The sequence below is a fragment of the Ursus arctos genome, unplaced genomic scaffold (genome assembly GCF_023065955.2).
Source record: "Ursus arctos isolate Adak ecotype North America unplaced genomic scaffold, UrsArc2.0 scaffold_7, whole genome shotgun sequence".
NCBI lineage: Eukaryota > Metazoa > Chordata > Mammalia > Carnivora > Ursidae > Ursus > Ursus arctos.
The window spans coordinates 31,135,257-31,161,119 of NW_026623089.1; the positions used below are offsets into that span (position 1 = coordinate 31,135,257).

A 25,863-nucleotide genomic window follows, 5' to 3' on the forward strand; every position below is an offset into this window, starting at 1 on the left:
GTCAGACTAGATGCGCCTCCTACCTTCCACCCGCGACGCGCCGGGCGACGGTGTAAACCCACTTCGAGCTCGCGGGGGTCTTGACTTCCCCATGTGCATCTCGCCCCATGTGCACCTTGCAGCTCGCACTACTGCAGGTGTTCTTCCTGATGGTCCCCGAGGGCGTCTGGCCTCAGTCCTCTTCCTCCCCGTCAGGGGCTGTGCCCACCCCTTCGGACGTAGGGCCAGGGTCGTCGGGCGGGACCCTTCAGTCCTCCTTGGAGGGGTCTGAAACTCCCTGGCCTGTGCCTGGGATCTCTACGGTGGGCCCTACGGTCGTGACTCACTCTGCACCTGGGAATGGGACCATAGACCTCTTCCCAGGTGAGGAGAGGAGATGGGATGGAAGCCATTGACTTAGATCTAAAATTCTGTAAACAAAGTGAATTGCGACAAAGTGGAGTATCGGAAGAGGGGAATTCGCGCTTGGAAGTTTGGGAATATTCATCCCGTTCGCTCTGCTTTATCTTCAGTCTTACCGATCTGTGTCTGTGACTTGACTCCTGGTACCTGCGACGTAAATTGCTGCTGCGACAAGGACTGCTATCTTCTCCATCCGAGGACGGTTTTCTCCTTCTGCCTTCCAGGCAGCGTGAGGTAAGTTGCCGTGTGCTGGATGAATCCTAAAGGAAATTGGGACCCTAGAATAGGTCATATTTGGAAGTAGGAAGAATTCTCTTTCCTGCCTTCCGCTCCTACTTCCATTTCTATAAGTGGAATTACCTTGGTTTTTCCCAGGAGTGAAGTTCCTCCTCAAATTCTCCAGAGCAGGGTAGTCCAATAGAATAGGACCTTTGTGTTGTCTTATGCCTGCCCAAGGAGGCCTCTCTTAGGCATTGACTGACATCCATGCAGCACCTTTTTGGACCTAGCCCTCTGCTTCTAAATGTGTCTGTTCTTCATCCTGTTTCTTCTCAGGTCTTCAAGTTGGATGTGTGTGGACGACTCTCTTATCTTCAGGAGTAATTCCCCATTTCCTTCCGGAGTTTTCATGGATTCAAATGGAATTAGGCAGTTTTGTGTCCATGTGAACAACTGTGAGTAGAAATGTTTTGGCTATTCTTGTTACCTAACATTTGTTGAAAATTGGCTTTGTGTCTGGACTTTTGTTTTTAAACTTTTCTTTTGTCTGTTTAATTTCTACCATCTGCCCTCTTCTACTTCTCCACCTGCCCCTTCTCTCTTATTAGTGAACTAATATACCCTATTGAAAACCCATACAGAACTTTAATTTCAATCATCCCTGTTAGCCATAACGAGATGACTGCAGGAACTTGAATAGATTTCTGTGTTGTTTTAATATAAATTATAGAATCATTACAGAATATACCTCTTTGAAGTGTCTGAAATTTTAAATGTAGAAATTATGAAGTGAAAGGAGGGAAACATAACAAATTCATATACTTGAAAGATGGAAACATTATTATTAGGACTGGTCAGTTGAAGTTTAGAAGAAACATGAAGGAGAGGACAAATTGAATGTTATCTCCGACTTTGCCATGTTCCGACTGAAACAGTACCATTTTGTTGTACTAGAGGCTCGTCTGGTATGGGGCAAATGTGAACATTATTGAACCTCCTGTTTTCATCACAGATTGCTAATCACTCACATTCCTGGCATCAGGGACTTGGAACTGCCTGGCATTCATTGGCCGTCTGCTTACCTTAGATCTTAATGATAAAACAGTAATTCTTTTAACAGAATACACATACAGTAGAAGGTGATAAAAATCATAATTGTTATCTTTGAAAGTGGAGTATTATTGATTGGGAGTTTTCTGGAAAAATGTTCTATAACTTAATCTGAGTAGTAGGGATAAAAGTATAGCAATGTGTAAAAAATTCTTTTGAGTTTACACTCAAGATGAGTACATTTACAGACTTTGCTGTGTATGTATTATGCTTCAATAAGAATACTTTTTAAAAGCAGTTATTTGGCATGCCAGGTATTTTTAAATAAATATTTTTCTTTTATCTAAACCCCTTTTCTTTTAAAAAACATTTTAGCAAAATTAAACTATTTCCAGAAGCTCCAAAAGGTCAATGCAACCCACTTCGAGGCTCTGGCTACAGAGTTTGGAGGCGGATCATTCACTTCAACATTCCAAACCCAGTCACCACCACCTCATTACAGGGTGAGCCTGGGGATAGGGATGGGATTGTTTGGTGTGGTTTGCCTTCATGGCTGACAGCTGACCAGGTATCTTTGAGGTACTCCCCTACAACTGGGTCAACCATTGTTAGCTCTTTTAGAAGACAGTATTATCCACATTCACAAGCCCTTGAGTTAATTTTTGTTTTTACTTTTTCTTTTCTGGTGGAGTTCAGTCCAGTCTCACTGTGAATAAATTTCTACTCTACTTTGTTCAGGCTGGGGACCCCATTTTGACTTACTTCCCCAAGTGGTCTGTAATCAGCCTGCTGAGGCAGCCTGCGGGAATTGGAGCTGGAGGGCTCTGTGCCGAGAGCAATCCTGCAGGTGAGTCCAAAACAGAAATGCCAATCTTTTTGTTCCATTTAAAATAGGCTTTCTTAGAAATAGTTTAAAAACAAAAACCTAAAAAAAAAATTGTTTTTCATAAAAATAAAATAAGCTTTCTCTTTGATCACTCCCTTAATTCTTTGTGTTCTAAGGTTTCCTGGAGAGTAAAAGTACAACCTGTGCTCGTTTCTTCAAGAACCTGACAAGTAGTTGCACTTTGGATCCAGCCCTCAATGCTGCCTCTTACTATAACTTCACAGTCTTGAAGGTGGTATTGCTTCCCTCCCCACTGTCACTGTTGTGGATATAAAGTCAGCATGCTTCCTGCTCTTGGGTTGTGGATAAAGCAATGAATTGAAAGTCAGAATGCCTAAGAACTACGTAAAAAACAGAGGGCCCAGAAGCCCTACCCTCTGAAGAAAGATGAAAAAGCTGGGGGATATACATCCAGGATAAGAGATTCTACCCTCCTGGATAATGGCATTGGCTTGGGAGGGTGGCAGGGGATGACATTTCACTATTTGACCAAAACCTCTTGCTTTTGTCCTTCAGTAGAGCTCTGCTCAGGGTAGAAGTGTCATAGCCCAACCTCCCCATAGCTTTACTCATAGGATGTTAGTATAAAGAACAGTCAGGTAGAAGAGAAGAATCATTCTAATATGTTGATTTTTTTCCTCCCCACACGTGAAACTACAAGCTCCTGGAGATTTTCTCTGAGATGTATGCACACTCACGGTTCTTGCTATTCTCTTATTCTAGGTTCCAAAAGGTGTGACTGATCTGCAGAATATGAAGGTATGACACTATTTATCAGGGAAAAGGAAGGAGACTATTTGTTCCCTTTGTATCTGAGGCAATTTCAGTCTAGACTGTAATTGTGAAAGGAGATCTATGTGTGATGTATCAAACTCTTAAGTGTGAATCTAAAACATTGTTTTCCCATGTATGTTCTATATGATTAATAAGCATCACATGAAATAGGAGTTCATAAGGTGTTAGACAAATTTGGGAAACATTGGGTTAAGTAAAGTTAAATACTATATTTAGAGTGGACTTCTTGGAGTCTTTAATGTGCTAAGGGACTTGGTACTCTAAGAGGGGAATATCGAATATAATATTTCTAAAATTTATTTGGGGGCACCTAGCTGGTTCAGTAGAGCTTGCAGCTCTTGATCTTGGGGTTCTGAGTTCAAGCCCCACACTGGGTGTAGAGATTACTTAAAGGAAATAAAAACTTAAAAAAATAAGAACACAGAAATTTGTAAAATTTATTTGATCACAGAACCTTTATTTTATATCTAGTGGAATTAATGTTCTGAGAAATATGTTTTGAGAAGTGCTGATTTAAAATTATTTGTGATCTTAAGTTGTAGGCTGGCAATGGAAGTAGAGTGGAAGGTGGTCAAAAATGAAAAGTACTTATTTCAGCCTAATATGTTGCTAGAAGAGAAAATACTGCTTTTGATTTCAGTTGATTTGCTTTCCCTTGCAAGTTCCAGGTTCCTGTGACCCTTGTCTCACAAGCTGGTTCTCCTCTCTTGTCTGGAAACACTTGTCAGAATGTGGTTTCCCAGGTGAGGATGCTGACCTCGGATTCTGGACTGATGTTTGTTGATCAACATTACCAGAGGTGCCTCGTCTTCCATTAAGTACCAGACCAACCCCACGTGAATTTTTGTGCATGGAACTTAACATATCAAATTGAGCCCATCACCTTCCTCCCTACCATATTTCAGTTTCCATTGCTACCATCCTCTGGTATTTCATATACAAAAGATTATGATTGCTTCTGACTCTTCTTTCTTTACCCATTTGCAGTTTATTATAGTTCTTACCACATTTTCTTCTGTTGACAAAATTAGTATCACCTGAAAGTCTGAAATAAAAGAGTCAACTTCTTTTCCTCCATTCTCTCTTTTGATCACCCTACAGAAGGAAGAATTCTCTTAAGCATCATTGTAAAGACTGGTCAGAAATCTAAGGTTACCTTCAATTGCTTATGATTTCCATCTCTAGCTATTGTCTTCATTCATCCTCAGACATTGGGAGAGCCAAGTAAACCGGGTGTCCATTCCATGCTCCCTCTCTACTCCCCTCCTCTGCACACAATCAAAACTCATTTTTTTCCCCTTTCAATCCTTACCATAAACTTCTCCCATGAACCCTTTCAAAGAGCTCTTTTTGCATGTGTAGATATAAAATGAAGTCTGTCTTTTCATGGTATTTGTGTTTGGCATTTTTAAGATTACTTGTTTAGTCTCTCTCATTCAGTTATTTTTTTATTGAGATATAATTGACTATAATTGATATATTATTATATATAATTATATAATAATATAATTAGTCTTAGGTGTACAACGTGATAATTTTAGATACACATATATGTATACACACATGTATATAGTGAAATGATTACCACAGTAAGTTTAGTTGATATTCATCACCACACAGTTAAACATTTTTTCTTGCAATGAGAACTTTTAAGATCTACTCTCTTAACAACTTTCAAATATATAATAAACTCTTATTAACTCTAGTCACTATGCTGTACCCTCATTCAGTTATAATAAAACTCTAAAAGACAGAAAATCTTCTGAATAATTGGCCCATTAAATAATTTATATTAATTGATTCTACTTTTGTATTTCAGGTCATCTATGAGATAGAGACCAATGGGACTTTTGGAATCCAGAAAGTCTCTGTCAGTTTTGGACAAACCAACCTGACTGTCGAGCCAGGCACTTCCTTACAGCAACACTTCCTCATTCGCTTCACGGTTAGGGCCCTTCCAAAGGGGATTGAGAGGGGAAGAAATACTGGATCAAAAATAGTTCCTGTGCTTCTGTGATGCATGCAAAATAGATTAAGACTATGAAGGCCTAGGGTTCCACACCCAGCCTAAAAAAAAAAGAACATGAAGGCCTAGTTTAATCTGTCAATTGAAGCCTCAACATTTAGTATTTCATAATTTAACTATAAATAATAGAGATTCAACAATGTTTATTCAGTAACATTTTCTCAGATTATCTGGCCCCCCAATGAAGCAGGATTTTAGTCTCAAATCCAAACTCTCAGCCTACCTCCCACAGAAATTCTTTAACTAGCTTTTTTCATGTTTCTGGGCATTCAGCAGTTTTTTGTTTTTCACTTTTAGTCTTTATATTTCTGCATTATTTGAGTTTTAAATACTTGTAACGAATTTTTGCTTGTATATGTTTATGAACGTGTCAAAATATAATGTGACAACATTCAGCATCTTACTCATTTCCCACTTAATCTAACTTTACAGTCTTGATCACCATCTTTTGGCTTTCTTCTACTTCTTTCTTCTTTTCGAACCTAGCAGAATCTGATTTCTTCTCAACTCTGCCCTCAAGTGATCAAACAAGTCTCATGTCTCTCAGTTTATCTCTGGAACATCTGTAGTTATTTAAGAGAGATTTCTAAATTATGTTTAAATTCCTCTCATTTCAGCCAGGCTAAACATAGCCCTCAATTGATAGTAATTTTTGAGAAACAGGGTTGGTCGATCCTTGGTTGTAATCCTTGGTAGAAGTATCATGTAGGGAATTTCAATTTTCAGATCACTCAGGACCTATTTGAGTGAATAAAAAGTAAAACACGGAAGTTTTGCAAGAGACTTCTGCAAAATGCTCCATTGTGGAAGGGAGCCAGGTCGTTCAGTGCAGCTAACTTACTGCATTGCCATAAAGGAGGGTATGAAGCCAGGCCATGAAAAGTGTGAGAGCATGCTTTTCTCTGAGAGTGACTTTCCCTCTACTCTTTCTGCAGGCTTTTCAACAGAGCACAGCTGCTTCTCTTACTGGTCCTAGAAGTGGGAATCCTGGCTATGTTTTTGGGAAGCCACTTTTGGCCCTAACTGGTGATATAAGTGATTCTGTATCCTTTTTTGGAGCTGGGTAGCCTGTTGCAGCCTCAGGAGAAAAGCTGAGGCTGCTGATCTTTTGGGATTTCCAATTCTGAGGTCCCCTGATTTTTTAGGTATTCAGGACTTTCTTTACTGAACCATTAATACGTTATGTTCTCAAAGTTGTTGCTACCAAAAGCTTTAAAATGTGTTAAACTGGCTGAAGGTAAGGATCATGACTCATTTCTGTTTGTTTTAATGAAATATTTTTATACTGCTATGTGGTTAGCTATTTTGGGGGAAATAGTTATTGTCTCTGTGTGTTTTTTAATTGCTAGAGGAAAAAAAAAACAAATTTGTGACTTGAACAATGTCATGACATTGGTAAAATATAGTGTTAAGGAAAAATTAAGAGCATAAATTTTCCAGTCTGCCTTCTTTTTATTGTTATATTCTCCTTGACCATTGGTTTCTGCCTCAGATGACCCTCTTGCAGAGCCAAGGTGATGGAATTTGCTCTGTTAAGAGACATGAAGTACAATTTGGAATGAATGCAGTATCTGGATGCAAGCTCAGGTAACTTTGCTTCCACATCATTTCCCACAATTTTGTCTCTGTAGGGAATATGTCGATGTGACAACTTTTATATTTTGAATGACGATGCTAGTTAGGAGTAGTCTTATAATCTAAATGATGTTAATACTGCTAAAAGTTTTCTGACAGTCTTTTATATCTAATAATAAGGATTATTTCCTCTAATTTATTTTATAATATCATTTTTAATATTTGGATTAATATGTTAGCATTGGACTCCCACCTCCGTGGTGTTTCCTTTCAGGCTGGAAAAGGTGGACTGCAGCCACTTACGGCAGGAGATTTATGAGACTCTTCATGGAAAGACCAGCCCAGAATATGTTGCCATCTTTGGTAATGCTGACCCAGCCCAGAAGAGCGAGTGGACGAGGATTCTCAGCAGGAACTGCAGTGTTTCAGTAAGGAGAGAAATACACGTTCTCACAAAAACTCACTTTCCTGTTTGTGTGTAAATTACGAATATCAAATTAAAACCATCCCTGTTTCTATAGATGATGGGACTCTCATAGAAGGAAGATAATGTAGTTGTCATAAAAGGAAGAATACAAGAAATCACACGAATTTAAAGTCATTATTTCAAGTTAGGTTTATATCTAACTTATTATCCTTACTTGGAAAAAAATTTGAAGGTAGAAAAATATTTGAAGGTAGAGATCGTTCTGTGGTTCAAAATCAACCTACTCATAGTAAGGGAAAAATAAATCTATTTATTTCATATATTTCAAATATTCTCTTACATTCTTGAATGTTTGGTTAACACAGATTCTTTCAGGTTGAAATTGGGTTTTTCTGTTACAATAGTTTACATGTTTACATTTAATAAAAATACATTAACAGGTTAAAAATTCAAACCATGTATAATGGTATTAAATACAGAGTAAAAACTGCAACACACCCTGCCCTGGAAGGAACCGCATTTAGCTGTTTCTGTTTTTACTTTTCCTAGATCAGTGCCAACAGGTATATCTCTTGACTCCAGCCCAGGTGAAAAACGTAAATCTGCTGTGCTAGTCTGTCTTCTTCCTCTTTTGCCTACCCCCTGTCTCCTCACTGTAGTCAGCCATACCTTTAATTTTCTTTTCTAATTTTAAATTGTTTTTTTTCTGTATAAGTAATGCATACACTTGGCTAAAAATTGAAAAAGTACAAAATAAAAATTTCTCAGACAGCTCTTCCTTTCCACACAGGCAACCAAAATTACTAGTTTCTTTCCTTCCACAGATCCTGCATTCTCACACAAGTAATTACTCTTGTACTTTTTTTATCCAAATGATATAATATTGTAAACATTGCCGTGCACCTTGCTTTTTTCACTTGATCTTAGAGTTTGTTTTTTATCAGTACATAGTATGCTTCCTCATTCTCGGATAATATAGCTGTATAGTATTCCATTACTTGGATGAACCAGAATTTATTTAGCCAGAGTTTTTGGTGGACATTCAGGTTGTTTTCAGTCTTCTGCTATTATACACAGCGCAGCATTTTATAACCTGGTTCAGGCACCATTTTGTACATGAGAGCATAAACCTACATGATAATTTCTAGAAGTAGAATTGCTAGATCAAAGGTATATACATTTAAAATTTTAATTTCAGTTTTTTCCCCAGATGTGCAATTTCCAGTCCCATCATTCATCTGTGAGCCTGCTTCCCCCCCTTCATCAACACTATGTTATGAAACTTTTTGGTCTTTTTTCATAAGTGAAAAATAGTATCCCAGTATCCAGTATAGTTTTATTTTTCTCTCACTGTAAGGTTGAGTATTTTGATATATGGTTGAACAATTTGTATTTTATTCACTATTGTCTATTTATATTCCTTGCCCATTTTTATTGAATTACTGGTCTTATGACTTACAGGAAATTTTTGCAGATTTGAGAAATGGACCTTTTTCTGTGGTATAATTTGCAGGGTTTTTTTTCCCAGTTTGTCATTTGTCTTTTGACTTTGTTTCTGGTTTGTTTGGGGTTTTTTTTGCCATATAGATACTGATTTTTATATTGTGAAAGACATCAATTTATTTTTTTTAACCTTTGAGTTTTGGTTCAGACTTTGAAAGGCCTTTCTCCTTAGCCATGATTTTGGAAGTGCCATTATTCCCTTCCTCAGCACTATTACAACTTTATTCCTTATATACTTTTTTCCTTTTAAGAAGACCTGGGGGGGATAAGTAAACACATGTACTTGATCCAGCCTTTGGGCAACTGATGTCAAATTGAATTCTCTTAAACTTCCAGTATAGCTCTACAGAGAAATTGTGGTTTGGGGTGATTGTGACTGAGAATAGGAATAGGATGGTTAGTGACAAGGTTGAGATTATACTGGAACTACTCTTTATTCTTTTTTTTCTCTTAAACCTATTTATATTTTTAAATCACAGTTTCAAAAAACATTTGTCAACATAGAAAAGTATTCCTAATGTAGAATAAATAAAAAGAAAGATGTTTTAAAATATTTGGAACAAACACATGAAAAGCTGAACACTGTTAGCCATTAAGAAAATGCAAGACCACAATGAGATACCACTTCACACCCACTAGGATGGCTATACTTAAAAAGGTAGACACCAACAAGTGTTGTCAAGAATGTGGAAAAACTGGAACCCTCAGACGTTGTTCATGGGACTGCAGATGGTGTGGCCGCTTTGGAAAACAGTTTGATAGTTCCTGAATAAAGTAAACTTAAATAGGGTCTGTCTCCCCCATTCCTAGTTTATATATGTTATTGCTAGTGTCTGAGCCTTACTATAAAAGATATGAAGCGGGAAAAGCACAAGGCATATTTGAGGATAATTTGTATTTGCTGTTATAGTAATTCACTTCCATCAGTCCTTCTTACCTTTTGGAATTAATCCTTCTGGAGTCAGACTGCTTGGTTGGACTTCGTAATCTAACGCTGAAATGTCTTCCTTAACCTTTCACTGCTTCTGTGTCCAAATCCTTTGCTTTACTCAAGTGGTCTGCTCAAGGCCAGTGCCTCCATCACACCTGGCACATAGAAGAGACTCAGTAGCTATTATTCAGATTAATCAGTGAATGTCCCTCCATGGTATCATGTGCTATTCTAGTTGCACACCTTTTTATATGCCATCTCTCCACCTGAATTTCCTTTACCATCACCATTCCTTCCAGTCACATATTACTCATCCCAGTCCCATGAAGCCATCCTCAACCAGAAGTGGCTGTTTCTGGCATTCTACAACAGTGACTATGCACCAGTCTTGGAGCACTTCTTATAAGCATTATACGTGAGCTCACATTTTATTAATCTCTGTATTAGTCATTTCCATTTTAGAATTTTAACTTTTTAAGATCCAAGACAATAGTATGATCTATTGAGAACTTTTGTGTTCTTTCTCTAAGTCATATTAGCTTCTCTGTTATATATAATGTTTAAGAAACAGTGGCTACTTAATGCATGGTAACTGACTATAGGCAACCATCAGCAATTCAAGCAGATGTTTCTTTACCCTTTTACAGGCTATGTATTGTATTTCCTGCTGTGTCATACCAGTTTCCCTGGAGATCCAGGTATTATGGGCATATGTAGGCCTCCAGTCCAACCCACAAGCACACGTGTCAGGAGCCCGGTTCCTATACCAGTGCCAGTCCATAAAGGTAAGTCATGGCTCATAAAGGACCACTAAGCCTTGGAATGCCTAGATTGTCTTATCAGCTATATGATAAGCAGATCACTTTTTGGCAGTGAGAGCCAATTTATGCTACCAGCCAACATTTGGTTTGAGTGAGCCGACACAGCTTTTAAGTCAGTCCTCCTTGCCTGGTTATTGAAATTTGCATGTTGTCATGATAAATACAACCTATATCCTTTTCCCCGGTTTGTTTTCTCTTTTAATTTCCTGAACCCAGACTATAGTATAGGTTAACTTCTTTTCAATTATCGTATCAGTGTTACTATACCAGCTGATTTAACTTACAGAAGACATTTTCCATAACTCTGCATTCAGCGTGACAGTCACACACTTATCTCTGAGCCTGTTGATTGCTTAAAGTTACTGCTGGGGCTAGTTTGTAGTCATCAATTCTTAATTGATTGCACTCCATTAAAATAAATAATTTTACTATGTAGTTAACATATACCTGTTGTTTATCAAAGAGGTCTTTAACACATCTGCCTTGATTTTAGTATCTAATCCTTAGCTTTAGAATTGCAAAAACAGAAATGATTAAGTCCCAGTGAACTGATTCACATATAAATTGCATGCCAGTTAATTAACTTCTAATGAAAATTAAAACTAATTGAAATTATTACCTATATGTCATTGCATTTATATCCCAGAAAAGAAATAAAACTAGAGACTACATATAGGTCAGAAATAAAATATCTTTAGCTTTTTCTTACAAGGTTGAGTACCTTAGCTCTCTTTGCCTACAAATGGGGTTAAAAACTCAGGTTCCCAGAGACTGTTAGTGAGAGCACTCCATTTTTCCTCTGTATTGGTTTACTGAATAAAATAGCACTATTTCTACAAGACTCTTTTAATCTGTTACAGATCCCACACTGAATATATTATTTTGTTTTTCTAAACTATATCTTTATTTGCAAGTACTTATGTAGTTTGGGAAGATATGCACAGGACTATTCTTTTTTTTCTGAATCTCTGGTTTTCTTAGGCATGAAAGTGACCCAGTGCCTCTCTCTTATGTATATATTTTAGTCATTATTTTATTCTAGTACTTAGTAGAGGTTAGCTTCTTGGGTTAGTTTTCCCCCTCTACAATATCACACTTTACAGTCATTCACATCTAACTAGCCTAAGTGACTGACAGTTGAGTATTTCAGCTGTGCTTCATTCATGCATCACTGAAGGCAGTATCTATTCCAATCATGGAGCAAATATTAACTGTGTTGAACTTACTGAGAAGTGGTATGAAATATACAAAATCATGTACCCTTACTTATGATGATTTAAAGGATGTACAAAGGTAATTTTGACTATACAAAAATTTTCACTTTAAGGGCTGACTAGAGGGGTGCCTGGGTGGCTCAGTCGTTAAGCGTCTGCCTTCGGCTCAGGGTGTGATCCCAGAATCCTGGGATCGAGCCCTGCATTGGGCTCCTCTGCTAGGAGCCTGCTTTTTCCTTTTCCACTCCCCCTGCTTGTGTTCCCTTGCTCACTGGCTGTCTCTCTCTGTCAAATAAATAAAATCTTAAAAAAAATAAATAAATAAGGGCTGACTAGAGAAACTTGCCCTTATGAAAGTTGCCATGCCCCTATAAACAAAAGGAGCTGTGAAACAATAGTGTCATATCAGAAAAAACTAAGCAAATACAAATATTTCTTTCTATAATAAAGAGACATTAATATCATCTGTATTGAAAGATGTTTTTACTTCTTCAGTCATGAGTGGAAGTTTTCTCCTGAAGTCCTATAAACATACTCACTTTATCTTTATGTGTTTATATTTTGATTATTTGTCCTTAACTTTAAACCCTTATCCACACAGGCTTGTCTCTCAGGACTTCCTGTGAAATTTTTTTCTTAGAATAGCAAAAGACTATTCAGAGAAAGCTAGTGTACATGTTCCCAAAGCTGCTAATGTAAAAAGAAGAGTTAAACTTTCAGAAGATATGTGTTCTGTGATTTTCTGCCTACCTACTGGCCACATAATTGATAGCAGTGTCACGTGAGCTATGACAGTCAACTTCGTGTATCTGAGTGATGGCATAAAAGTAAAGCTGGGTGGCAAACTGTAGGCTGTGGGCTAGAGTTAGCCTGTACAATTGTTTTGTTTTGCCCAGTGTTTTGTTTTGTTTTGTTTAAATTTGTGCCACATTTAAAAATCAGAAAATTTCATGCTGACATTCAGATTTCTCTTGAAAATCTAGCAGTAGTGATCCTGCACTCTGGCGTGGCATAAAATCTCTTGTCACTGAATGGTGGTTTCTACTTTTAAATAGAGTGCCCCTTTCACACAACATACGCCTGCCCACCCTTAGCCATCCCACACTCTCATTCAGGTTATCTGCTTAGAGTGGTAAGCATTTGTGTTTATGACCCTTGGAATGAAGCTGCTAGATGGTCAGTTAAATTTTGAACTGAACTGTATGAATGACTTCATTGTACAGATGTTGCTTTAGAAACACTTTAAATTCTTCTCACTATAAAAAGTGAAGTAGCAAAATTTTTGGAAAGTCCCCAAAGACAAACTACAAAGCAAGGAAGAATTCAAGCAAAACACTGTGTAGACTTCCCTGTCTTTTTGTATGATAATAATAGCTAAACATTTATTGTCATTTACTTTGTGATAGTTACTGGTAGTGTCTTTTATAAATTTTTTTTTAATAAATATTGCATCCTTACAACAAATCCATGAAGTAAATAGGATTTACCTACATGGTACTTTGCTGCTTATAATTTTGTACTAATTGAGCCTTTAAAGGGATCTTTAAGTTTGGGAATTAATAAAATACAATATGTCTGGGGCGCCTGGGTGGCTCAGTCGTTAAGCGTCTGCCTTCGGCTCAGGGCGTGATCCTGGCGTTATGGGATCGAGCCCCACATCAGGCTCTTCCACTGGGAGCCTGCTTCTTCCTCTTCCACTCCCCCTGCTTGTGTTCCCTCTCTCTCTGGCTGTCTCTCTCTCTGTCAAATAAATAAATAAAATCTTAAAAAAAAAACAAAAACAATATGTCTGCTATCTGAATAGAAACTTTTTTTAATTTTAAAAAGAAAATTATGTCTAGAAAGAAACAACTACTTTTGCAGAATATTCTGGATCACTCAAAACCAAAACAATAAGTGAGTGACAAGAACAATGTAGCAGCACAGGATCAAGGCTCTGAATCTTTATAGAATTATAATACTCAATTCATCTTTATCTTTAAATGGATTATCAAGCTTTTTAGATTATCTAGGAGGCCTATTTTTTGCAGTTTAGGGAACATGGGTGTTGAGTCAGTCAGACATAGGTCTAAATCAAGTTATTTTATTTCTCTAAATCTAAGTTTTCTCATCTATAAAATGGAGATTAATAATAATACTTCATTGGATTGTGCAGATTAAATGAGATCATAAAAGTAAAACAGCACATTTCTTGGCACATAGTGAATACTCAGTAAATATTGCTCATCATATCATCATTATTATTTTTATCATCATAACTCTTTTGGTTCCTAAATTTCCATAGAAGTAACATATCAAGAAGGTTTAAAGCAAAAAACCAAAGAAATAAGCAGGCATTAGAGCAGTATTTTTCAATCTTTGTTGGCTATCACCCATGGTAAGAAATATATTTTACAACACAACCCACATTATAGCACACACATGTAAAACTGAAACAAAAGTTTTAGGAAACAATATTTTTTGCAATGTACTGTGTGATATTGTCTATTCTGTTCTTTGTTTAATGCTAGACACTAATGGGTCACAATTTGCAATTTGAAAAACACTTTTAAAAAATACATCTCTGACTACATTTTAAAGCTAATTATATTATTTAATAATTCCTTTTATTTATTATAATTGAAAGTTGGCAGTGTTTTATATATCAATCATAGCATATGCTAGAATAATTGCCAGTCTAACTCCCAGTCTGTCACGGTGGTTTTTTTTTTTTTTAAATATTTTATTTATTTATTTGACAGAGATAGAGACAGCCAGCGAGAGAGGGAACACAAGCAGGGAGAGTGGGAGAGGAAGAAGCAGGCTCATAGCAGAGGAGCCTGATGTGGGGCTCGATCCCATAATGCCAGGATCACGCCCTGAGCTGAAGGCAGACGCTTAACCGCTGTGCCACCCAGGCGCCCCTGTCACGGTGGTTTTTAATCTTATGGACCCCACTGAGAATTTGTAGAAGCTATTCACCTACTAGGAAAATGCACAGACACACAACATTCTTTATATAGTTTCAAGATATTTATTGATTTCTTAAAGCTAGGCTAAGAACTATACTAGGAAAGATAAAGAACACTAAACAAGAGTGAAACTTCCTGATTTTAGAAATAATTGCTATAAGGGAAAGGGCTAGGAAGTGGCTGGATTGGTAAGAAGGAGTTCTATTTCTCTTCTTACCTGTTGATGTCTCAGAGAATATCACTATCTTTGGATCACTGTGACAGTCTGTAAAGTTTGTCCCTAAAGTCTTCCTTTTTCAAGGATCAATCAACCACTATTTGCTTCTATCTCTTAATGAATGATAAGACTATAGAAGTACTTGACTCCCTTCTGTAGTTTTTTTTTTTTTTTTTAAGATTTTATTTATTTATTTGATGGAGAGAGAGACAGCCAGTGAGAGAGGGAACACAAGCAGGGGGAATGGGAGAGGAAGAAGCAGGCTCTCAGCAGAGGAGCCCAATGCGGGGCTGGATCCCAGGATTCTGGGATCACGCCCTGAGCGGAAGGCAGACGCTTAATGACTGAGCCACCCAGGTGCCCCTCCCTTCTGTAGTTCTTAATAGCCTTTATAGAAGAACTTTACTTGGTTCACTGGGTTGTTTTCTTTTACCTTTTTTTTTTTTTTTTTTAAGAATTGTGAAAGTTATGCTCATTGTTCTATATGTTAAAATGTATAACTGCTTGAGATATCTCCCTGATACATGATGTTTAACCACGTTTATTCTTTAACATATTTGTTCTCTTTGACTCATTTGAAAATCTTGATAATTTCATTGACATCTTTAAAATACTGAGGGAATTTATAATTTTTCATTGTCTTCTCCCTCAAATATATGTTTGGCCCTAAGAAAATATGGAGAAATAATGTGTACATTATCTAGCAGACCACTGTACATAAAGGGTTTTTTTTTTTCCAGAAATTATCGTTCTCCTTAATTTCACTTTATTTAAATCATTAGTTCTTCTAAAGTCGTAGTGTCAGTATCAGGTATCAGCTAACTTCCTAAAGATTATGTACTTACATGAGGAAAAATTACTTTTACATGGGCCTTTACAATATGTTTTATAGTTAAATAAGTTCTAATCATCATAATAGAAATCATCATACCTGATTTTGTTAAAGAGTCTCATGAATAAAACAATCAGATGCAGTTCATTTTTTTGCATAGGATTCTGATTTGGACAAACATAAATCACATTTTGGGATAGTTGGAAAACTTGAATATGGACTATATTTTAGAAAGAAATATTATTAACAGGAAAAGTAGAGGTTCTTTTTTGTTTTAAGTAGGTTAGTAAATAGCCTGCACAGTGAGTTCACATTGATGTCTGTGTATATAGGTCAAGATATAAATGTTAATAATGGTATTCTTACAGGTGGAAATATGTTGTTTTTATTTCTCAGTTTTACTTACCAATAGTCTTAACTTTTTACATTATAATTTACTGCTTTTGTAATAAACTTTCTTAAGGTCACTAGAAATAACTAGATGTTACTTTAAAGATGAATTTATTCAGTTTCATTTACAATAGCATGAAAAAACATAAAATAGTTAGGAACCAATTTAGCAAAAGAGCAAAAGGCCTGTTCACTATAAAACATTACGGAGAGAAATTCCAGGAGACCTAAAGAAATGAAGCGATATACCATGTTCATGGAGAAGACTCAACATTAAGATATCTGTTCCCAAATGGATCTATAGAATGAATGCAAACCCCAGAAAATCCTAGCAGGCATTTTTGTGGAAATTGACAGCCTGATTCTAAGATTTACATGAAAATGCAAAGGACTTAGACTAACCAAAATAATTTTGAAAAAGAAGAACAAAATTAGAGGACTTACTCTGTTGATTTCAGGATATACTCTAAATCTCAGACAGTGTGGTACTGGTATAAGGGTAGACAAATAGACCAATGAGACAAAATAGAGTCCAAAGATAGATCCACAAATCAATTCAAGGAGAAAAAGGACTTTTTAAAAAACAGTTGGTGCTAAAACAACTGGATAAAACTGGAACTACTGGGTAAATATTGGGGAAGAAAATGAATTGACTCCATACACAGAAAGTACTTATGTTTGCATCATAAACCTATATATGAAACCCAGAGTCACAAGGCTTTTAAAAGAAACATAGGAGAATATCTGCAAATTTGAAGTAGGTAAATATTTCTTAGATAAACAAAAAAAACTAAAAATATGATAAATTGGTCTTTATTGAAATTTAAAATACCTGCTAATCAAGACACCTCTATGAAAATGAAACTGCAGTATATAGTTTGTGAGAAAATACTTTTCAATGCATTATGTGACAAAATATTAATATCCAAAATATAAAAAGAATGCCTACAAATAAATAATGCAAGGACCCAAAAATAAACAAACAAACTGAAAATGGAAAGATTTGAGCAGATAACTATACAAAAGGAGATAAACAAATGGCCAATAAATGTGAAAAGGTGCTCAGGGTCTTTAGTCATCAGGGATATGCAAATCAAAGCCATGAGATACCACTCACTAGGAAATTCAATAGAATATTTACTAGAATAAAATAAAAAGACTGATAACATGAAATCTCAATTTTCATACATTGCTAATGGGGAAGAAAAATGGTATAACCATTTAGTCTTTTACAATATTCATCTTCCCTGTGACCCAGCAATTTTACTCCTGAGTATTTACCCAAAGGAAATTGAAACATATATCCAAAACAAGACCTATAAAGAGTGTTCATAGCAGCCTTATTCATAATAGCACAAAACTGGAAACAACCCAAACATCCATCATCAGGAGAATGGGTAAATTGTGGTATATTCACATAATGGAATTCTCACAATATAACACTGAATTACTGATACACAAAACAGTATCGATGAATCTCAAAAACATTTTTCTTGAATGAAAGAATCTAAACACACACACACACACAAACAATACTTTAAGATTCCATTTGTACAAAGTTTAAGAACAGGCAAAAATTAATCTTTAGTGATAAGAAAGTGGTTGCTTCTGGGAGAGAGGGAATAGAATGGAAAGAAGCACAAAGGACCCTCTGAAATGATGATATATTCCAGATCTTGTTTTGGGTGTTGTCTATATAGTATATGCAATTGTCAAAACTCATTGAACTGAGCACTAAAGATGTATACATGTTAATGTATATGAATTATACCTCAATAAAAAGTTAAAAATACAGAGGGAAAATGAAAATGAAGGCCACTGATTGGGGGAAATATTTGCAATACCTGTATCTAACAAAGTTCTTATATGTAGAATAGAGCTCTCAGTGCTCAGTTATGAGTTATATACTTGAGCAAAGATGAATTGTTTTAGTTCATAGTTCTAGTTCATGAAATGTGCAGCTACAGAAACATAAATCTAAGAGATGGTATCCATGGATCTTCCTCTAATAATGATAGTTTTTTTCTTTTCATTTGTAACGATTTGACGTAGAGAATTATATAATGTTTTAAAATTTGTGATTATAAAGATGTAATATAGTAATATAGTAGGTGTATTTCTTATAACCAAAGTCAAACAAAACCTAATCCAGACTTTTCATGTTGTTACAAAATAAATCATATTTGGGGACAAAGGATTTTGATGCATGTAAGCTGGATTGAAACAAACCTCATGAAGTGTTAAAACAGAATTATTGGTAGTAATTTCGGAAGTAAACATCATAAAATATTATAGTTTAAGGTAGAAATAAATTAAATCAACCATACATCACAGAACTGGATCCACAGTAAAAGAAATGTGCTGACTTGGCTGTGTGTCTTTTGTTTGTCTTGATACAAGAAATGAGATGCCAGACTTTGAGGGTTGGGTTTTTTTTTTTTTTTTCTCTAGCGTTCTTGCTACACATTCACTGAAGAGTGAATTCTTTAATTTTGCTTATACATAACTTTTAAAATGCAAATAGAAAAACTTGAGTCTTAAAGACAGGGATGAACTTAAACTTAACTGAACTTAAGCACACTGAACTTAAAAACCTTGTTCTTCATGTGGTACTAAAGTACAAATTCTACAATGGGTCAGTAACATTCAGTATTATCCAGTGACCTGGCAAGCGCATTCAAGTTCCTTTTAATTATGGACTGTCTGCTAGACTGTATTTGTTTCAAACCTCTACACAGTTATGGAGGCAATATTCTTAATATATGAAGAAAAAGCATTTCATTCGAAATACTAATTTATAAATAAATATATGAAGGAAGGAAGGAAGCACAATCTTTAGGGATCCTAATTACAATGTTATGGGGAGAATAAGGGGTCAAAGTGAGCTGTAATTGCTGACTATTAAATAGCTATGGCAGGGTGCCTGGGTGGCCCAGTGGGTTAAGCATCTGCCTTAGGCTCAGGTCATGATCCTAGGCTCCCGGGAACAAGTCCCACATTGGGCTCCCCGCTCAACGGGGAGTCTGCTTCTCCCTCTGCCCCTCCCCTCTGCTCTTTCTCTCTCTCAAATAAGTAAAATATTTTTAAAAAAATAGCTGTGGCATACTTTCTTCCTTGTGTTTTATTATCTCTTGCCACTTTGTATTAGTGCCCTATCTCCAAAAATACCTCTACTCATTTGTCCAAAAAAAAAAATCTTTATTGAGTGCCTATTTTGTGCCAAGTACTATCGTGGGTGCTGTAGATACGATGCATGGTAAACAGGATAGACGTCATCCCTGTCTTTATGGAAGGTGTAGGGCAATATTGAAGTAAAATTTAGGACACTGTTACAGAAATCATCAGGAGATACTGATAGCCTGGGCCCAAGTGGGGGCTGTGAGGGCTGCAGGAAGTAGACAGAGTTCAGGAGATTTAGGGGTGTCACAGATAGGACTTGACTGCTAGGATATGGAAGTTGAGAGAGAATGAGTCAAGGATAATAGATAAGTTTTTAGTTTGGGCATTTCATTCATTTATTTTATATCTTACACATGATAGATACCCTGTTGACTGCCAACTGTAATTTCGCTTTCTGCAGTTACCTTTCTGTTTTTCACCTCCTTTTTTTTAATTTGTTGGGTGTGCCTGAAGTTTTCGTCCCCTTACTGTTTTGTTATGTCTGTTGTGGAAGACTGCCTTCACCCTGCTAGAACCCACTTGGCCTCTAAAGTGCCTGGAAATATACCTCTTCCCAAATGGCCCTTAACCAATGCCTGAAGGATGTGGGAATAGAAAAGCCCAGCCCCCTTGCTTTGGGTTGGGACAAAACAACTTATTGGGACTGTGAAACCTACCTTATATTTCAGAGTTCCCCTGCAGATGTGACTAATGCTAGATAATGGTATAATTTATCAAATTAATAATTGTATAATTTATCAAAATAATACATACGTATGTTTTTTAAAGTAAAAAAATACCGGAAAAGAGGATCTCTTAACAAAAAATAAAATGCTATATCTCCTATTGCCTTCATTCTAAGCAATATTGAACAGTTATCTCTTGAATCATGAATTTATAGGTTATTTATTGACTTCCTATTTTAGATGAGTTTAGCTCTGTTTTTCTCCTCCTACCACTCTCCCAATGTAGTTACATCAAAATATTTTATTAAATCAATATTCAGTGTTTCATTATTATGATTATATAAATATGCTGAGCCAGGTCATTAAATGTGAATTTTTTTATTTCTGAAATTAATAATTACCTCATATTTCATTTCTTTAGTTTTCTTTGAGCTAAAGGCTAAGATTTCTCACACTCTCCAACATCTCTAAAATTTCTCTCAATTCAGTTTTCTAAACAGTTGAACTTGCCATATGTGATATTATCAGTTCTACTTTTTCCTATGTATTTTCTCCATTAGCTGGTGTAGTATAAACTACATATTGCCCACCAGTTGTTCTGGAACTTTCCTGTCATCCTAGGAATTCCTCTTGCTTCTCATGTTAGATTCACTGTTTACTAGACACTACTTTTTCCTTCTTGGTTGACTCTCCTGTTTTGATGGAGCTCAAAATCTAATAACCTCTTTCAAAAGAAGGGACATGTAAAGTACATTTTTACTTTAGTTCACATGTCTAAGGATAGCTTTATTCAACCATCATCATTGTCATTATCATATCAATTATGATTGATCATTTGACCAGACATTCTAGATTGAATTCTAGATTGGAAATGATTTTCACTCACCATTTGAAAGCATTCTTCCACTGTCTTCTAGTTTTCATTACTGTCCAGATGCTATTTTAAGATCTTTTGCTCCTAGTAATCTGAAGCTGCTACAGTATTATGCCTTGGGTAGGTTTATTCTTCTTTCCTTTTCTCATTATACCAAACAATTTTGGGGATCTTTTGCTCTGAAAACTCTGAGAATTTTCTGTTATTATTTGTTTAATAATCATATATACACACAATTTTCTCTGTTCTTTTTGTAACTCTTGTTAATCTGTTACAGGGCCACTGATTGGTTCTCTATTTTTTTTTTCTTTTCTCTCATATTGTCTATCTCTTTACCTTTGTTCTTTCTAGAAGAGTTCCTCACCTTTCTTTTTTAACCTTTTTATTGATTTTTTTTCTGACTATCCATTTTTAAAATCTAAGAGCTCTTATTTTCTATTTCATTTCATAATATCCTTTTTTATATATATTTAAAGATCTGGAGCACCTGACTGGCTCAGTCAGAAGAGCTCATGACTCTAGATCTCAGGGTCATAAGTTCAAGCCCCACCTTGGGCATAGAGATTACTTAAATAAATATAAGTTTTAAAAAATAAAATAAAAAATAAAGATCTTAACTTTTCATCTTTATCTTTCCTTGTCTGTTACTTCTGGGCTTATTTATTCTGCTCACTTGGTACAGTTTTTCTCTTTAAATTGAGAAGCTTCCCCCATATATCTGGCAGTCCCTAGCTGTCTGTCCAACATAAGAGTAAGCTGTTAGGCTAATTGAAAGCTCTGTGCTCATGAATGAGACTTGCTGACTGGTGACCTTCACAGTAGGGCAGTTAGGTGCAGTTGCTTTTGGGGTTATGGAAATGCCAAATGTCAGAATCTTTTTGTCTTGTTGCTGAAACTGGTCATTTTCTCCAGAAAAGACCCTCCTGATTCCTGACTGACAGGTGTGGATATAAGACCATCTGTCAGCATTTGGAGCTAAATGAGGGAAGGGATTTCTTTATATAGAATAATTTTCCTATTTTTAGTTCCATACATCACTCTGCCCTTCTTTATGCCCAATGTCCCTAAATCCAGAATTCCTCTTATTTAAATTGTCCAATCTCTTGTTGAGGTGGGGAAGGGGGGTAGTTGCCTGATCATACTGAAGGGGTTATCATTCAGTAACCACTTTCTGTCCATACCTATGCCTGCCACCATATTATATCCTGTCCCCCCCATGTTCTTTGTCTGCTTAGTCTCAGCCAGTCTTCCATGCCTGGTTGGAGTCAAGGTTTCCTTTTCAGCTTTAGCCTAAGCTGGCTGTCCTGGAATGCATGTGGTTCTTTCAGTGCCTCAGAAGTTACATTACTTCTGTGCCAAGTCCCTCAGGAACATCACTGTTTTAAAAAAAGATTCCAGAGAGTTAATATGACATGCAGTATTATCATAGCACTGGCCCCATACCCATTTTTTTAGGTACCTAGAAAGGTTATTCCAGGCAAAGTTGTGTTCCCAGAGCCTGGTATTTATTATTGCCAAAGACCACAGCATATAAAATGTAGCATCAGGGTAAACAAAGGTGAGTGGAGAAATACTCATTTCTGGTTCAACAAGATAGTTATTTACTGCCAAATTATAATCAGAAGTCTGATTGGTAAGCACAGAGTCGGAACAAAAGGAATTCATTTTACATAAACTTGTTTCAGTCATCAGGCTACAACTGTATCTACCAAAAGCTATGCATATTATTAGATCAGATACTTGAGTCAGCTTGATGAGGTCCCTTCTTCCCCAAGCATCTGTTTCATTTGATTTGGTGGGTGGTTGAAAGTATCTTTTCTAACCCCAAGATTCTGTGAATCTGATGGGCTTTTTATCTACATGATGGAGTTCTTTGCTTTTCTGTGAAGTTTCACATTTTCTGCAATTGAAGATGGAATAGAATTGCCACTACTACTTGCACATGTGTACTGCTTCAGAGCCTGGAGCCTTCTGGGACTTGATAAGGTAAAGCTGCTAAGCATGTTAACAGCAGCAGTTTTCCCATCTGCCCTCTCTGATACTGGCCAACTCCCCAGTTGGGGGAAGCTAGAGTCCATTTTTCAGTCTTTAGGTAGTTGTAAGTGTTCACAATTCTAGTGTCGTGGACTGCTGCTGAGAAATTCATTTCCAATGTATCACAGAATGAGAACTACATAGGACCAATTGAGAAAAAGGCATATCCTGCTTAGAGCAATTTGGTTTTGGTCTTTTTTCAGGAAAAGTAAGAGTAAGAGTCAAGTTAGAGAGTTATGTGAATGGGTACCAAGCACTGACCTGTCATGGACTTTCTTCCTGCAGGATTACCAACAAGTAACAGAAGTAACTTTGACAACTGTTGTGACCTTTGTGGACATTACCCAGAAGCCAGAACCTCCAAGGGGCCAACCTAGAATAGACTGGAAACTGCCATTCGACTTCTTTTTTCCCTTCAAAGTGGTATTCAGCAGAGGAGTAGACTCTCAAAAAGGCCCAGCCTCTCCCATCCTTATCCTGTGTCTGATAGTACTTGGAGTTCTCAAGCTAGAAACCAAGTGAAACAAGAAGAATCAGATTTTAATTTTCCCTATGGGAAGTTCTGAGACAGCCTACTTATCTTGGCTACATAGGTCCATACCTGCTTGTGACCAGAGGAGAGTATTTAAGATAACACAAGACCTAACTGAAGTAATGTTGTATGTGAAAGAAGGGATTTTTGAAAAACAATAAAAATACCTTCTTTGTCATGGCTCTCTGCTTAGGACTCTGTAGACCACCAAGTACACGTTAGGTTCTCTACTTCTCAAGCTAGGAAGAACACAAAGAGCCCTTCCTCCAGCTCTTTAGGTTGTGTTACGCCTGTCTGAAGTTGTGCAAGATCTTATCCATCTGCTCACAGGCACACTTAGGCCCAGCATAAAAAGGAACGTGCTCCTGCTGTCCCCCAGATGAACTTGGGAATAGATGCCCTCTGGACTTGAGAGGAGCTGACCTTTGGAAACAGAAAACTGCTGGCTATAGATTTCATCTTGCCCCTCCCTACTCCCTTGGGCCACACTCTGCTTGGGCATGAGTGAGGAGAGCAGTTCTTTCTAGTCAGTTTCCAGAATGAATGTGGAATCCCAGTCCCCCTTTTTTACTAGCAAATGATCCTACCACTCATTTCTGTATTTTTCCTTCCTTCTATTGTGGTGAGGAGAAATAAAAACTGATTGAGAGCTTTGTTGTACTAATTCTAGCAGCGCACAGAAGCTGACATGTGATCACCTCATGATTATCTATGTGCATTAGGTTTAAAAAGAGGGGGAAAAAAAACTTCCATACATAGCACAATAGCATTCAAATCAAAGTACTTGGGTTCTTTTCCTGGGATTGGAGCTAAACATAGCAGGATAAGTAAGATTAGGAGGGAGCGTGGAAGGGTGAAGGTGATACTAGGAGCCAGAAGGTTGGGAACCTAAAGTGACTGTAGTAGAAACACTGAATGGGCAAAATAGGCACTACCAGGGGTAGTTACATGGAAGCTCATTGTATGGGGACTTGAAAGGCAGAGAGAAACTGGGAGATAGTCTGTTTTTTTTCTGCAACATATTAATGATCTGAATCTAGAATTGCCTTTTAATAAGGCATTTACTTAGTTATAATAAATCCTACTTCATGAGCAGAAAATGCTGATTACAAAAGCCATCTCTGATGGGTTTATCATTTTGCCCCACTCGAAAGTACCCTGAAAGTAACCTGCCTCCCTGGAGGAAAGTGGCAAGGTTCTCATAGCAGTTATTACCAAACCAGGGGAAAGTGCTTCTGTACAAGGGAGATTCTGCACAGCCGGAGTTGGGACCTGAGAAGCTGATGGCATGGTTCCCACTAGAGTCTGTTATGTAGATATTTATGGTAATTCAGCAACCCTGCCTCCGAAGAAGCCTGTTCCAAAACAGACCACAAAGCTAATAGAGTATTTAGGGTCTCCAGACTGGGCTTCTTAAAGGGGAATAAAGTTATGTGACAATTCACCCTATATCATGAGGTAGGAGACATCTAATCTACTCCCAACAGCCTACAAGTCCTCAGAAACTGGTCCCCCTATATCTTTATTCATCTGCTTATTCCCATGCCCAGGTGCTATGAAACCATTCCATGCCTCTACCAAAAAAATTTAAATATAACTCACATACCATAAAAGCCACCCTTTCAAAGTATACAATTCAGTGGTTTTTAGTATATTCAGAGTTACATAACCACCACCACTAATTCCAGAATGTTTTCATCATGCTAAAAAGAAAGCCCATCCTGATCAGCTTTCACTTCCCATCTCCCCTTTTCCCTGGGTTCCTAGCAGTCACTAATTTTTTTTCTCTCTCTATATATAGATTTGCCTGTTCTGGACGTCTTCGTATAAATGAAATCATACAATATGTGACCTTTTGTGCCTGGCTTCTTTCACTTAGCATAATATTTTCAAGGTTCCTGTTGTAGCATGGATGAATAATATTCCAGTGTGTGAATAACCACATTTTATTTATTCATCAGTTGATGGACATTTGGGTTGTTCCTACCTTTTGGAAGTTGTGATTAATGCTGCTTTGAACATTCATGTACAATTTTTTGTGTGGACTTAAGATTTTATTTATTTTGAGTATATATCTAGGAGTAAATTTCTGGGTAATGTGATAACTCTGTGTTTAAGTTGTTGAAAAACTGCCGAAGTACTTTCCAAAGAGGAAATCCCACCAGCAGTGTGTGAGTATTCCAGTTTCTCCACATCTTTGCCAACACCTGTTATTGTCTTTCTTATTTTAGCCATCCTAGGGGGTGTGCAGTGGCATTTCATGCTCTCCCATGCCCTTGTAAACTGTAGTACTTAGAGATCTGACACCAGAAATCAGCATACCTGTTCTTCTAAGACAG

General features: G+C 36.8%; 1 protein-coding gene across 3 annotated transcripts; it reads left to right on the top strand.

Annotated features, from left to right (window-relative positions):
* TCTN3 (tectonic family member 3) lies at window positions 1-24,171 on the top strand. Of its 3 annotated transcripts, none has more exons than XM_026493740.4 (14): window positions 1-363; window positions 513-636; window positions 958-1,076; window positions 2,047-2,174; window positions 2,410-2,518; window positions 2,674-2,789; window positions 3,281-3,316; window positions 4,015-4,095; window positions 5,172-5,297; window positions 6,314-6,421; window positions 6,871-6,965; window positions 7,228-7,381; window positions 10,462-10,599; window positions 23,278-24,171. In XM_026493740.4, exons 1-14 carry the CDS (start codon window positions 108-110, stop codon window positions 23,512-23,514), a joined length of 1,827 nt encoding a protein of 608 aa, XP_026349525.1. In that variant the 5' UTR covers window positions 1-107; the 3' UTR covers window positions 23,515-24,171. The 3 variants fall into 3 exon arrangements, with proteins under 3 accessions (XP_026349525.1, XP_026349526.1, XP_048074638.2); XM_026493741.4 differs by having other exon boundaries at window positions 19-363; window positions 4,021-4,095; XM_048218681.2 differs by lacking the exons at window positions 10,462-10,599; window positions 23,278-24,171 and adding an exon at window positions 10,114-10,265 and having other exon boundaries at window positions 19-363.
* The last annotated feature ends 1,692 nt before the right edge of the window (window positions 24,172-25,863 follow it).